General features: G+C 45.9%; 1 protein-coding gene across 5 annotated transcripts in view; it reads right to left on the bottom strand.

Moving 5' to 3' along the window:
• Positions 1-8,460: 8,460 nt before the first annotated feature.
• Chd7 (chromodomain helicase DNA binding protein 7) overlaps positions 8,461-13,878 on the bottom strand; it is a 179,431-nt gene continuing 174,013 nt past the window's right edge. For 4 of the 5 annotated variants that reach the window (XM_057790256.1, XM_057790253.1, XM_057790254.1 and 1 more), the window contains exons 35-38: positions 12,542-12,763; positions 12,002-12,142; positions 11,757-11,861; positions 8,461-10,352 (exon numbers count right to left, since the gene is read on the bottom strand). In XM_057790256.1, the coding sequence (XP_057646239.1) occupies positions 9,429-10,352; positions 11,757-11,861; positions 12,002-12,142; positions 12,542-12,763 (1,392 nt within the window). In that variant the 3' untranslated portion in view covers positions 8,461-9,428. The remainder of the gene's footprint in view (positions 10,353-11,756; positions 11,862-12,001; positions 12,143-12,541; positions 12,764-13,878) is intronic. The other variant, XM_057790257.1, reaches the window with a different exon arrangement.

The raw sequence follows: 13,878 nt of genomic DNA on the forward strand, positions 1-13,878 counted from the left end.
TTTCCCTCCACTCTAGTAGCCTGAGGTGCTTTCACGCTGGCCAGGAGGCGGGGGGGGGGGGGGTCTGGCATTCAGCATGGCAGTAAAGAAAATGTTAGAACTTAAATAAGAAGGCAGGAATTCAGTGTCCAAACGGGATGGAAAAGCTCACCTCAGCTCCCCCACACAAGGAAGGCTAAGGGCAGCTCCCCGGAGCCTATTCTGTTTTGGTTTGGTTCGATTTTCATACTGAAAGGCGAGTAGGAACAGGAGCCCTGCCCTGAGCATGCCAGGGCGGAGGGAGTGGTGACATGGGTGCCGGTCACCATCTGGCAGGGGCGGGCACACCTTGTGCATCTAGAAACCTGTGTCAGCTTGGCAGAGCCACCATGCAGCTGCCAGAAGTCAGGCCGGAAAGAAAGGTCTTGCATGGGTCTTGCAGTGCTGGCTGAGTACCGAGGGTAGAGGCCTTCAGCTCCTTAGACTGCCCGAATTTCTCCCAGTCTTGGTGAATGAAGAAAACGGTTCATTCTACCCAAAACAAACACACACTCACAACGCTCTGGACAGACACAATGGGGACAGAGCTCCCTGCGGTACTGTCACCACGCGGGGACAGTAGGCACAATAGTGGACATTGTGTAGTTGTGTGCCAGAGTGCCAAGCAGATCTAGGCATGAGCTCATTCAGTGTTTGCAGAAGCCTGGCATGCAGGGAACTTCTGCCGTCTTCACTGTGGGCAGGAGAAAGGAGGTGTGCTCACGGCTCAAGGACACAATAGAGAATGGGGTCTGTAGCACAGGGAAGCACTGGAGGGAAACGGAGTCTGGTGTGGCTTTTACTGCCCCCGGGGACTGACTCTGCCTGTGCTTTCCCTTTGGACACTGACCTTGAACGTGATCTCCATTGTCTCTAAGTCCCTTTGCCAGCTTACTTTATTAATAATGATAATTCTTATTTTGAGCCAGGATCTATGTGGCACAGGCTTGCCTGAAATTCATGCCCTCTTGTCCTGGCCTCCCAGGTTCTGGGATTACCACACAGGTCTTCCTTCATGCCCGTCGCGTCTTCCTCTCACTGATGCTCTCACAGAGAGGTCACAGACACCTTGAAGACCAGATGAATGAAGAAACCCTCTTGCCATCGATATATACACAACTATACTGCTAAGGTCAGGGGATTTGGAGCCACTAACTTTAAATTTAGGGTAGAAAGCCTGGGATGTTTCAAAGTTCAGGATGCCAGTCATGACTGCTTGATCATATATTGGCGTAAAGTGTATTAGAGGGAGAAAGCCTATATTTTGTGAAGTTTCAGCCATTGTTCATTGTGTATGTATACATATGTTCCAGGGCACATGTATAGTTGTGTGTGTGTGTGTTTGTGGTACTGAGTACTGACTCCAGGGACCCTTACTTATTCAGCCACTGAGCTACATTCGGCCTATTTTATGGATCTTAGAAACATTTCTATCAATCAATGTGCATGAGGCCCCAGCAAGCTATCCCTCTCCCTTGCTATGGTATGACAGAGCCTCTCGCCCAGCCTTGCCTCCTCTTCCAGGCTCAAAGCTCATCAGAGGGCCTGTCTATCAGGACAGGCTACCAGCTCTATTCCTGAACAAGACTTACAGGTTCGAGCACCCAGTCCTGTTTCTCACACGTTCTCCTGTGCCGCTTTGAAACTCATCGCCAGATGATGGTGGCTCTGAAGTTACCGTTTAGCTGGTGCCATGCACATGCATGGCTTTGATAGTCCTGTTTCTAATCCACATACCACAACCCAAGGGAAGTATGGAGGGGATTAACTTGCTTTCCCCCAGTGAGAAGGAGGACTGAGAGATGAGCCACGTTCCGTTCCCACTGTGTGGAGGAGTCACCGGGTTAGTTATAAGGTGGGAGGAGAACAGTATACATGGTTTAGAGTTTTAGGACCAGCCTTTGAGATCCAACCAAGCCCACTACTAACCTTGGAAAACCGAACCTTAGAACCTTTTTAGTCTGGAAAGTGATGAAGATTTTGACAGTTTCAAAGCATCAGCTGAGCCAGTGCCTGTGCACACGACCTCAAACCTCTGCCAAGCAAGGAGATGAGGGTTACATAGTTAACCAGCTCAATGACAGACTGAGGCTCATGTGACTACACTGTACTCCTTTTCCTTAGCCCTGACTTCCCAACATAAAATCTGGCAACATACCCACTGCAAACAGTTAAGAATGCTGCTCACTACCTGGCCTGGCACAGCACTTTTGCAAAATGATTCCTTACAAAATATATGGAAAGTCTTCATAATATTTATTCCTGAAGGTCACTTGACTGAAGATTTTAACTTTAGTGGTGATTATTTGGTTTTAATCCCAATTTTAGGAGCCTCGGTGGGCTTGTCTTAAAGCAAACTAGATGAGGTCAAATGAAAGGGTGCCAAGTCAAGTGATGAAGCCACAGGTCCCTCCTCAGATCTCTGGGCTTGGGAACTTCTTCCATAATTCAATACATTTAGCCATGGCTAACAAACAAGGAGCTAGGGAAATTTGTGTCTCTGACAGCTATTGAAACAGTCCATTTGCCTAACCTTCGAGTTCTGGTGGGTTTCAGTGATCCCTGAGAGCAGGGAGGGAGAGGCTTTTGGCACGGCATCATTAGTAAAGGTAACCGCGTCACGTTGTCGAGCATTTTGATTTGCAGGGATGTGTCCAGGGTCACGTGGCTTTAGTATCACCCGTGTATTCTCATCCATACAACTCTGGCTGCACCAGGCTAGCCAAGAGAATTGTTAACGGCTTAGTCAAAGTTCCAGACAATGTGTTTTTGACATTGTGGTCTCCCATGCCCCCCCATCATGGCAACAGGGGCACAGGGGTGCAGGTGGGGTTGGAGGGTAGGCTTTGGCCATGAGAGAATTTGAGCTCCAAATGTGTAAGAAGAAAGCATCAGGATTTTCTTCCTGTATGAAGCCCACACCATGCTTTCTCAGTCCCTCTGGCAAGCCGCTGTTGGCTCATCTGGTCTGTTGTAAATCATGTTAGGAAAATTTATAATTAAAGCTAGGCATGGCAGAACACACCTGTAATCCCAGCACTCAGAGTCTGAGACAGGGGAATTGAGAGTCCAAGGCCAGCCTGGACCACTCAGTGAGATTTTGTCTCAAAAACCAAAACAACGAAACCTAAAATCAAGACAGAAAACAAGAAAGGAGCATAGACACAAACGTGAGTTGTTCTCCCCATGACTCAGGTTTTGGGGTCATGATCCTCAACAAAGAGTTTGATAAATAATTAAAAATACGTTGCATTGTATATAGTATACGTGTGTTGGCATGTACAGGAGACTGGAGGATAACATACAGGAGTTGGTTCCCGCCTTCTATCATCTGCATCCTGGGGATTGAATTCCAGTTGCCAGGCTTAGCAGCATCTTTGCCCACTGAACCATCTCAAGGGCCTTTGCAAGACTTAAACAGGAAAACCAGCACCTACACATCTCTTGTGGAAGGTTTGGTTGGAATGAAAGACAGTCCCCAGTGTTAGTTGTGTCCCCTCCTTTGGCCACATATCCTTCAGTCACAGAGTCCTTTACTAAAAGTGGACTAAGGGCAGAGTCCAAGCCAACCGCCTTGTCCCCGAGCTATGACAGTGTCCCTCTATTCGGTGGCTCAGAACACACTGCTCTATACAGAAGAGGACACAGATTGTCTATACCTTTAGATTTTGGAGAGTAGAGGGCAAAGAAAGACCACAAGGATGGTTTTACAGGACCTCTTGGGTACTGTGAGCTGGTCTAGCTGTTCCTAAGAAAGATGAAGCCAGGGCAGAACATGTCCTGCAAGAGGCAACAACTGACCTCGTTTTCCAGACCTCTCGTGGTAAGAGGGAAAGGGCTGAGGAGTTGGCTTAGAGTCCAACCCTAGCAGAGGAAACTATAGATGTACAAACCAGTGAGAGCTACAACGGCACACACAAAGCCATGTCGGAGACAGAAAGACATTAAGACATACCATTCAGGTGGGATAATTTTCCATCCTAACCATGCTCCAGAAATCTCAAGTCAACTTCTCCAAACTGGGCCTGTTGTTGTATCAACAGGCAAAAGGACAATATTAACTGTCCAGAAATTCTAGCATGTAGGCAGTGGTGTGTGTGTGTGTGCGCGTGAGCGCGTGCATGTGTATGCGTGTGCAGATAACAGTGCTAACCAAGCAAAACTCAATTCCCAGACCACAAGATACTCTCCTGTAACCCCAATACTTCTAAGGTGAGATAGGAAGTGGAAACAGGAAAAGCCACAGTTCACGGGCTGGCTGACCCAATTAACAACAGAGATCCTAACTCAGCAAAGACATCCAACCCCTGAAGGCTGAGCTGGAACCTCCAGATGCACTGTGGCAATACACACACACACACACACACACACACTACATTTTTAAAAACTTTAGACTGTTAGTTGCATAGATTAGATAGCAAAACAGCAGGAGTATTAAGCATACTGGTATCTGCTTGCACACACACGTACACGCACACACATGACTGTTAGACTTCATTAGTCAGTTTGTCCAGCGTATGACTCTAGAAATTTACAGTCTTCAGGTCTTACCATCAGCGATTTCTAAAGAGTTATAAGATAGCTCAAACTAATTTAACTTTTAGTATTTTAAGACCACAGGTTAATGGTAGGTTTATAATCAAGACAGATGGTCAAGATAGCCATGGAGCCTGTGGAAGAAGTTTACATTTTATTTGGTCACTACACTTGCCTTACCACTTGGCAAAGGACCCCATTTTTTTCATGCAAAGGGGCAGTAGCCACAACACGGGCCTAACTGGCTGGGGTGAGGTGTGGATTAGCTCATGAACACATAGTAACAAACAAAACAAAACATAAAATGTAGGGCAGAGCGTCCTGCCTCCCAGGGAGGCATGGTGAAACATGTGGAGCAGTTGTATGTGTTCTCCGATGTATGAGCCTTCCCCCAACCATTAAATGAACAGCCTGCTTGGGTTTCAGCCTCCCAGCACACATCCAGGTGGAAGTTCCTGAACTGACACCGACAGTTTTGAGTTGCAAAGCCTAAGAAGCCAGTGCATCACCTGGGTCCCATCAGGGGGCTAAAAAGGATCAGGTTTCTCTCTTCAGTAATTTTGGAATTAAGCTTCCAGATCCAAATGTAGAGGCAGGGAAAGGACAGTGGAGGAAGTCACCTAGAAGGGAGTGTAAATGGCATTTCACATAGGCGCGTCTTTTTGACACACCAGAAAAGTCAGGAAGCTGTTGCTTAGCTACAACTTCGAATCCACCAAGACAGATTTCTCTCCAGGCCAGGAAGGCTATGGGGAAGACTGGTCACAGAAAGGCTGAGGCCGTAGAGGCTCTGCTACTCTCCTGTGGCACAGCCACGAGCACCCTGACATGGAGCACTGCCTTCCTTTGCTCCAGGGGTGGGAGCTTCTATCCGCTAGGAGCGAGACCCTGCATCAGTCTGAAGAGAAAGAGGTCAGAAGTGAGAGTACCTGAAGTTATCACTGACTTGTTCTCTTTCATTTAAACCATACCATAGGGAGATCAAAATTGATTGAAGAGATCACATCAAAATTCAGCTCTTATGTAGGAAGATCCCAAGCTAGAGCAATAGATCCTTTAGGAGAGCTGGGGCTATCATCCTGAAGACTTACTTAATTGAAATTATTCGTGGAGCACTTTGCCTAAACAGAAGCCTTTCCCTCTAAAACATTTCCCAAGCCCACTGCGAAGCTCTATGGCTGCTAGATCCACCTCCCAGCTGGAATCCTTCACTCCCTTCTGCAAGTCCTTATTCCTGTGCTACTTCCATATTGGTCTTTTTTTTTTTTTTAATGTACATTGGTGTTTTGCCCATATGTATGTCTGTATGAGGGTGTCAGGTCCCCTGGAACAGAAGTTACACACAGTTGTGAGTCGCAACGTGGTGCTGGGAATTGAACCCGGTCCTCTGGAAGAGCATCCAGTCCTCTTAACCACTGACCCATCTCTCCAGCTCCCATCTTGACCTCTTAAAGGTATAAATGTCTCACTTTCCTGGATGGAGCCTTTCAATGATTTTCTTTAGGGCTTAGAATGAAATTCAACCCTCTACCAGGACCATCCAGGCCCTGTAAGTTCTGGCTTCACTTCCCAACTCTTCTGAGCAGACATGCTGTGCTCACTCCCCAGCAGTTCCGTGTTAAGATCTCCACATAGTTATTCCTCTTGCTTGGGAGATCCTAAAACCAAGTCTACTTGTTGTTTCTCATAGCTCAGGTGAGTTTGGCTGTGCCCTCTGGAGCCCTTTATAACTTAACACCTCATTTAATAAGTCTTCCTTGCTCTGCCAAAACTAAAATCCACCAGTCTTTTTCCAACTAGAACGTAAGTGCCATGACAGCAGAGGACCAGTCTCTTGTTCTTGTCTCTCTTTTTTTTTTTCTTGTCTCTCTCTTTAAGCCCAGCAGTAGTGTGTGCTTACTCATGAGTTGTGACTTCATTAGCATAGTGGTTAAGAGCCTGGGCTTGGATGGGAGGCTAAACTTGGTTTCAACACCAAGTTACAACTGGGTCAAATTTATCTTTTCAAAGACTCGGTTTCTTTATACAGTAGAAACACTTGTGGGACAACATAAATTCAAATTTAAACATGCTCACTGGGACTCAAGTCTACTTGATCACAGTTTAGTTTCCAGATCTAACATCACAGGCTTGCTTTCCTGTTCAGTGCACACACCTAGGACCCCAGCATTTGGGAGGCTGAGGCAGAAATGTGTAAGTGCATGGCCAGCCTAGGACACACAAAGAGACCTTGTTTCATAAAATGAAATTAAAAAAAAAAACAAAAAACAAAACCCTTTTCTTTCAAGTCTCAACCTCAGCTATAACATGCAATTGTGAAGAAGAAAATATAAAAATATAGTAACAGCAAAACCTTTAGATCATCCATCTATCACTTTTCTTTCTGCAACCCAAGAATGCAGTAGTACTTCAGGAGGGCAAGACAGGCTTGGTCCAGACTATCCTCCAGATCTCAGCGAGAGCCAGTTACTTCCATTAGAGTTGCTCAGCTTTTCTCGCCAACCAAGCTGCCTAGCAACAATCGGGACCTTGACACTTCATTTACACCAGGAAGCACTCACTGGTCAGTATTTGTCTGAACCGTAACTATTTTTTAGATAGTCTCAAGATGTAGTATCAATACTTCATTCCACTGGAAGAAAAAATATATCTTCTAATTCGGAAATTTGAATGACTTGGAGTAAAATAAATAAGCTCAGAGTTCTCACTGCCTCCAAGTGTGGATACCTCTGCTTTGAAGATCATTGCTCTCGGTGTTTGATGCTGATAGGGACAGAGACATGCTCATCTCTCTACTTACTTAGAGGAGCCCAGAAGAAACTTTCCAATAAATAAGGAATTTTAGGAATCGACCCTTTTATAATGTATCTTAGTACACTAGCTGTCCCTGGTAAAGTCTTTCAATTAAATATGTAAGTCCCTCTGTATTGTGCAGGTCTAGCTTTATTTTCATGTTCCAAGAATCCATTTCAGAAGGCATTCCAAGACACGTCCTTCCCAAGCACAGGCTGGGTAGCTCCAGGTTTAGCCATAATAATTGCTTCCAGTTGTTCCTGGTCCAGTCATGGGCACCTTTTCATCTTAGGCTATACAAGATGGAATCTCTAGGCTGTCGCATCACGTGTAGAGGATAACCTGTGTGTGCACTGGTGTGTGTGAGTGTGCACAGGTGTGTGTGTGTGTCTAGGAAGGTAAAGACAGGCACGACTCCATCCATATCACTTCCTTTTTAGAGGGAAGGAAACAGGGTTTGCTCAAATGACATAGAAAATAGGTCTTATAATTTAAATCTTATTTTAAAAATAAAAGGCTCAATGAACTTATAGCCCTTGAGACTGGGTAAACGTGTGTGCACGCACACACACACATGCTCAAGTGGGTCTATTCGAGTTCCACACGTGTTCTTCCACACACGGGTTTCTAGTATCAAGCTCTGGTCGGCAGGACACCAGAACGCCTTTGTGTCCCTTGCTGACACTACGACATTGTGTTTCCCCCCATTATCCAAGGATAAATGACCTAGATAGTGTGCCTATTAAAGCCCCATTTTTCTTTTGCCCTTCTGTCTACGGTGTGCCACATCATCACAGGCTGCACACATGGTCAGGACTCTCACTCTCAGATGTCCTTTCAGGGAGCAAGAAGAGGTTTGTGTGTGCGTGTCTGCCGAGATACCTGGTGTGAAATTACATAAAGGCAATTCAAGGTGTTCCTCCCCATCTAGTCTCGAGGACGGTTAGTGTGTTACTAACAGCTTGTCTAGCATAAGAGGATATGGCAAACAACGGTACGAAAGTCAGAATGCTGTCCCTGCATCTATTGCGAACCTACACACACACACACACTGAACACCCACGCCCCTACACACTGCATCTGTAACTCCATCTCTGCATATCATGGGTCACTTTTATTAAAAGCATCGTTACTACAGTTGGCAGCAATTTACATTTTATCTTACATGATAGCAGTTTTCAGAGAAAAAAAATAAAAGGACATCACAACAAAGAAAAACATTTACAAAGTCCTGTCTGTAAACTTCAAGGCTAGTTTAGAGCTGAGGTAATGCTGTTTTAGCTTTGTGGCTAAAGTAACAAAGTCCTTTAATTTAAAAAAAAAAAAAAAAAGGTACCTGATTCTCACTTCTCTCACTCTTTTATTTATTCTTCTATTTATTTTGTTTATACCAGTGCATCACAAGACCACAAGCCAATGGAACTGCAGTTGTCTGGCAAAAACCCTCCCAGTAGGTTAATTTTCCAAAGGGACCCTTCACATTCAACAGCTGCCTTATTATTGCTGCACCTCGGGGTAGAGGCGTTCACACTAACGTGGAGATTGTCAGAGTGTATGGATGTGTGTGTATGCAATGTGGGAACCCCATACAGTCAGAAAGGGACACGAATGAGCAAGTTATGATATGTATGGTAAATTTCATCTTGACCTTCACAGCAAAAAAATTAAAATTAAAAAAATTAAATATATAACTTCATACTTCCTTTGAGCAGCACCTCCTTCCACTAGTGCCGCTCTGTTACAAATTGCTCTTTATTATAATACCAGCGGTACCCCCAAAAAAGCAGAGCATTATGTAAGTTTCCTTAAAAAGACATGATCGCCTCTCAGATTTCATCTTTCCTAGGGATAATAAATAATGCACTGCACAATACTTAATGACCAAGATACCTTCGGACACACCTGCATAACGTGACTTGGACTTTTTTTCTTTTCTTTTCTTTCTTTCTTTCTTTTTTTTGTTTTGCTACACTATGTTACAGAACAGCTTATAAAACTAGGTATGAACATTAACTGTGAGTGTAAACAGTAGGACTACCACCTGTCGACAGTTTTCAACACTTTCAGAGGAGCTGCTGCTGCTACTCGTCATTTCCGTTGTGGTCTGTCTCATCCCCGCCTTCGAGGGAGTCCAGCTCTTCACCCTGTGCAACCTCGTCTTCCAAGATGGAGGACTCCGCAGTCTTGTCCAGGTTCTCCTCGGCATCGCTGCCTTCCAGGGTCTCTCCTTCTTTACAGGGGCCTCCCTCGGCCTTCTCAGCAGCCTTTTCTTCACTGGTACCCACGGCGGCGGCGTTCTGCAGTCCCGCCAGCGCTGGGAAGCCAGGCAGTGTCAATCCTCCCAGTCCCGGAGGTAGAAACATGGATGGGTAGAAGAGGCCTGGGGCCATGGTGGACAGGAGGAAAGGGTTGAAGGCCAGCGGGTTGGAGGGCAATGCAGCCGGGGCAGTAGCAGCACCAACAGATCCGTTTGCCGAGTCGGCAGCCGTAAGGGCGGCGTCTGTGCTTTTCTCCGAGTCTCGGTTCTCGTCTTCGTGCTCGGCTCCTTTCTCTTCCGCCTTGGAAGTGCCGTCCTCGGGCTCTCCTTGCGGAGCAGTAGTGGTGTTTCCAGTAGCAGCTGAGAGAGGGTTGTTCAGCAGCCCGCCCAGGCCGAACACGTTGGGCAGGCCTGCCATTCCTGGCAGCATCAGGGGCAGCACGGCAGCGGGGTTCTTCGCGTCGCCTCCGGCGGTGGCAGCTGTGGCCAGTCCTGGAGGGAAGCCCATGAGCCCTGCCAGCTGGAGGGACTGGAGGTTCTGGAGATTCTGCAGGCTCGTCAGGTCCATCCCAGCAAACAGGCTGTTCACTAACAGAGGGTTGATCCCTGAAGTAGAGGCCACAGCAGCGGCCGCAGCCGCTGCCCGGGCGATCTCGCTTTTGGGCCTCCGTCCTCTCCGGCTGGCTCCTTCTCCCCGCACCACAGGTCCAGTGAGAAGACGGTCAAACATGGACTCGGGGACAAAACCCTGGAGGACAGGGAAGGGCAGACAATAGCTGTAAAGACTGGTGAAGGGTACCTACTGTCAACGAGGGCCTTTGTGATGAGCTTCACACCACCATTCTAAATAGGAGAGCAACTGTTTCCATCGTAAAGGTTTAATGTGGGAAAGCTCAGGTTCTGGCTTTTACTATTGTTTTCACTTGCTGAGTTGCAGGGGAAAAAAAGTTCAAGGCTACTATTCCAAAACTGAAGCAAATGTCAAGGTAGTTGCAACCATAATTAAAGGATCAACACACTAGATAATGGCTGATTGACCGGCGTAATCAGTTCCTGGTGTGTCCGTGTGTGTCCCGTGCCTCAAGCACAAATAACTTTCCATTTGTCAATTCACTGTCAAATAAGTATCTGTCAATTTGGAAAGGTTTTATATGGAACAAATATGATAAAATAAGTGTCGTGAAAGAGTTGCATAGACCCTAAGATATTCCATACAGTGTGTGCATTGGGGACATCAAATGCAGACAGGTGAGAATAAAACAAAACTGTAACAATGTGGAAAATTAGACTCACATGCTAGTAAGTTCCCCAGAAAAATGAGAGGTTACACCGAAACCTGCGTGTAAATGTTTACGGCAGCTTTACTAATGAGTTCACAAATGCGGCAATCCCAGAGGTCTTTCCGTGGGTGAAGAAACATGAGGTAGCCAAGCATGCAGTAGCATGCTGTGCAGCAGGAAAGAGCAGACCCTGATGCCTATTCCACCCTGGGTGACTGGAAAATACTCAGAGAAAGCCAGTGTCAAGTTCCACAGTCCTACTTCCATTTTATCCAGACATTAGGGATGGAGACAAAGTCAGCAGTAGTCATGGGTACCAAGGCGGGATCACAAGTACAAGGACCCAACCATGGCAGACCGGGGAGGTGCCAGTTGATCAAAATGGTTCATTACAACACAACAGATAGAACTCTACACCAAGAGTCAGTTTTAACTGCATTATTCAACAAACAAAACCAACACGCATGCTATTAATTTGTCTTGAAAAGAAATGGATAATGATAAATGTTTATGCAGAATCGCTGTGTATTTTAAAACATAGCTAATAATCTTCCTGCTCCCAACCAGTACACATCCCATCGCCCAGATGATGTTAACTAGGCTCACCTGGAACACGTCCACCTCCAGGGCCAGGAGTGGGTATGTTTAAACCAAAGCTGACAAAACAGTTCATTTCCGATCAAGGATGTGTGTGTGTGTGTGTGTGTGTGTGTGTGTGTGTGTAAAATATTATGCATTGACTCTATGAAACAGTGTGTAAAATGATGTAATACGACAATTCTTTCAAGCTAAGATTAAGTTACAACTTAATAATTAATAGCCAATGGGGAAATAAACAGGCAGACAGTTTTAAGTGTATCTGTAGTACTTACAGACTGCTTGACTATATCAGTCCAGTCTGGAGCGACTGCAAACTCAGGGTTCTCCTCCAGCCATCTGGGCAGGTCCTTCATTGGAGGGGCCATGGCTCCACCCATCTGGGAAGACGAATTCGGTGAACATCTGAACACCACAGAAGCCTCCCTCCCTGCTCCCCTCATCTCCCTCCTTCCAAACACACACAGGTTCTGGAAGAAATGCCAGTCTTGGTCCTCACCAGCTCCTCCCCGAAATTTACCTTCTTCCCATTCCGTTTGTTAACAACTGGGACCCTCTCCTCCCCGGTCAAAGTGTTTATATCCAACTTATTAGGATTCCGACATCTATGTCGTTTCTGTTTCGGTTTCTGAAACGAGGAAAACAGCGCGTCTGCATTCTTCTGCAAGAGAAAAGGATGTATTTGGGTGTATTAAAATAAGGCTAGATTTAGTACTGGCCCCTTCCTGCAAACGCCTAGGAGAACAGGTTTCCAGGACTGTACAAGTTACAGCAGAAAACCGGGACACACGTGAACCTGGAGACATTCAAATGAAAGATGCAGGGTGAGCTAGCTGTCAAAGCTCCCTCAGATGAGAAGCAGTTAGGCAGACCTGGCGAGGCTTCACAAACCTCACACTTTAATTCCAGCACCCGAGAGGCAGAAGCAGGTGGATCTCTCAATTTGGGGCCAGCCTGGTCTATGGAGTGAGTTCCAAGAGAACCAGGGCTATGCAGAGAAACCCTGTCTTGGAAAAATGAAAACCAAACCAACCAAGCAAGCAGACTGTACAGTACTTACTGGTACATAACTGGGCATATCGACAGTGTAAGTAGGATGCAACTTGAGCCAGTCAACCAAGTCCTTGTTTTTAGGAGCGTCTTCTCCCACCAGCCTTGTCCCGTCTTCAAGGTTTATCACAGGGATCCGTGTGTCAGGGTCCAGCTGTCCAGGAGAAGGAATGTTTCGTATTGGTGGGGTCTCTATATCTTCTTCAAAAGCTTTGGTCACCTCAGCATCCTCCTGCAGGAAGTGGAGAGCAGAGATCTGAATTGTTGCATGACGAGATTCTGAGAATGTTCTACCGCAGGAAAATACCCTCCCGGCTCAATAGATCTCTCATTGAAAAGGGAACAGCTATCTGAAACAACGTCAGTTTTAGGATGACCTTCAAATTACAAGATGAAACTTTCAGATTCCTCACGAGGTAGGAATAGTACTTCTGTAGAAAATTCAAGGTCTAAAGGGCCAAACAAGCCATTAGGACAACACCAGCATGCTATGCGGCAGCCTGAGCTAGAGGTGTGTGAAAGGCGGGCTCACAGGGATCCTTGGAGACAACTCCAACAGGCACCAGTTTATAAATAACTGACTTAACTTGGTTGGGAGAGCACCATTCTGTGTTAGGCACTGGAAATAATATTCCACCCCCATTCTGCCATTGGTCCTCAAATGCTGTCTTTCCAACATCCAAACACCCATTTCTCCATCCCCTGGGCTCCCCTTCCCTCTGTATTATTACAACTTACTTTCCTTATTCTAGGTTCCAACTCTCTTTAGTTCAACCTCTATGCTGCTATACCATACTGGGCTTTCTGAAATGAGTAATCTTTGCCTGATCCAAAAGCTGCCACTTGGCCAATCCCCTAGCTAGGCTACTTCGCTAACTGGCTCGGTGATGCCTCAGGACACCCCATGAAGGTGTCTACATCTTCATAACCTCCTCGTTTGTATCCACTGGCAAAACTTCCATGTTTCAAGTCAGACACAAGAAATGGTCTCTTGCCCCAGTATTTCTTCTGCTCCAACAAGAGCTTCAAAACTTAATGACACACAACTATCTTCAGGAAAATTTCCTTATGGGTTCCCCAACCTCTTTCTTGCACCCTAACCCTTCTTTGGAGCATTGGGAGCATGTCTTGATCCCACCCAGCATACATACATAACTATCACACATCACTGAAGTTGGAACCCCTTACCCAAAACACCTAAAACCACGACGTGTTGAAATTTGTATTTTTGAATATTTGTATATACATTATCAGACATTCTGGGGCTGGGATTCAAATCTAAACATTAATTCATTTCATTTTTTTTTTTTTTTTTTTTTTTTGGTTTTTCGAGATAGGGTTTCTCTG

This window comes from Chionomys nivalis, chromosome 16 (assembly GCF_950005125.1).
Source record: "Chionomys nivalis chromosome 16, mChiNiv1.1, whole genome shotgun sequence".
NCBI classification, from domain to species: domain Eukaryota; kingdom Metazoa; phylum Chordata; class Mammalia; order Rodentia; family Cricetidae; genus Chionomys; species Chionomys nivalis.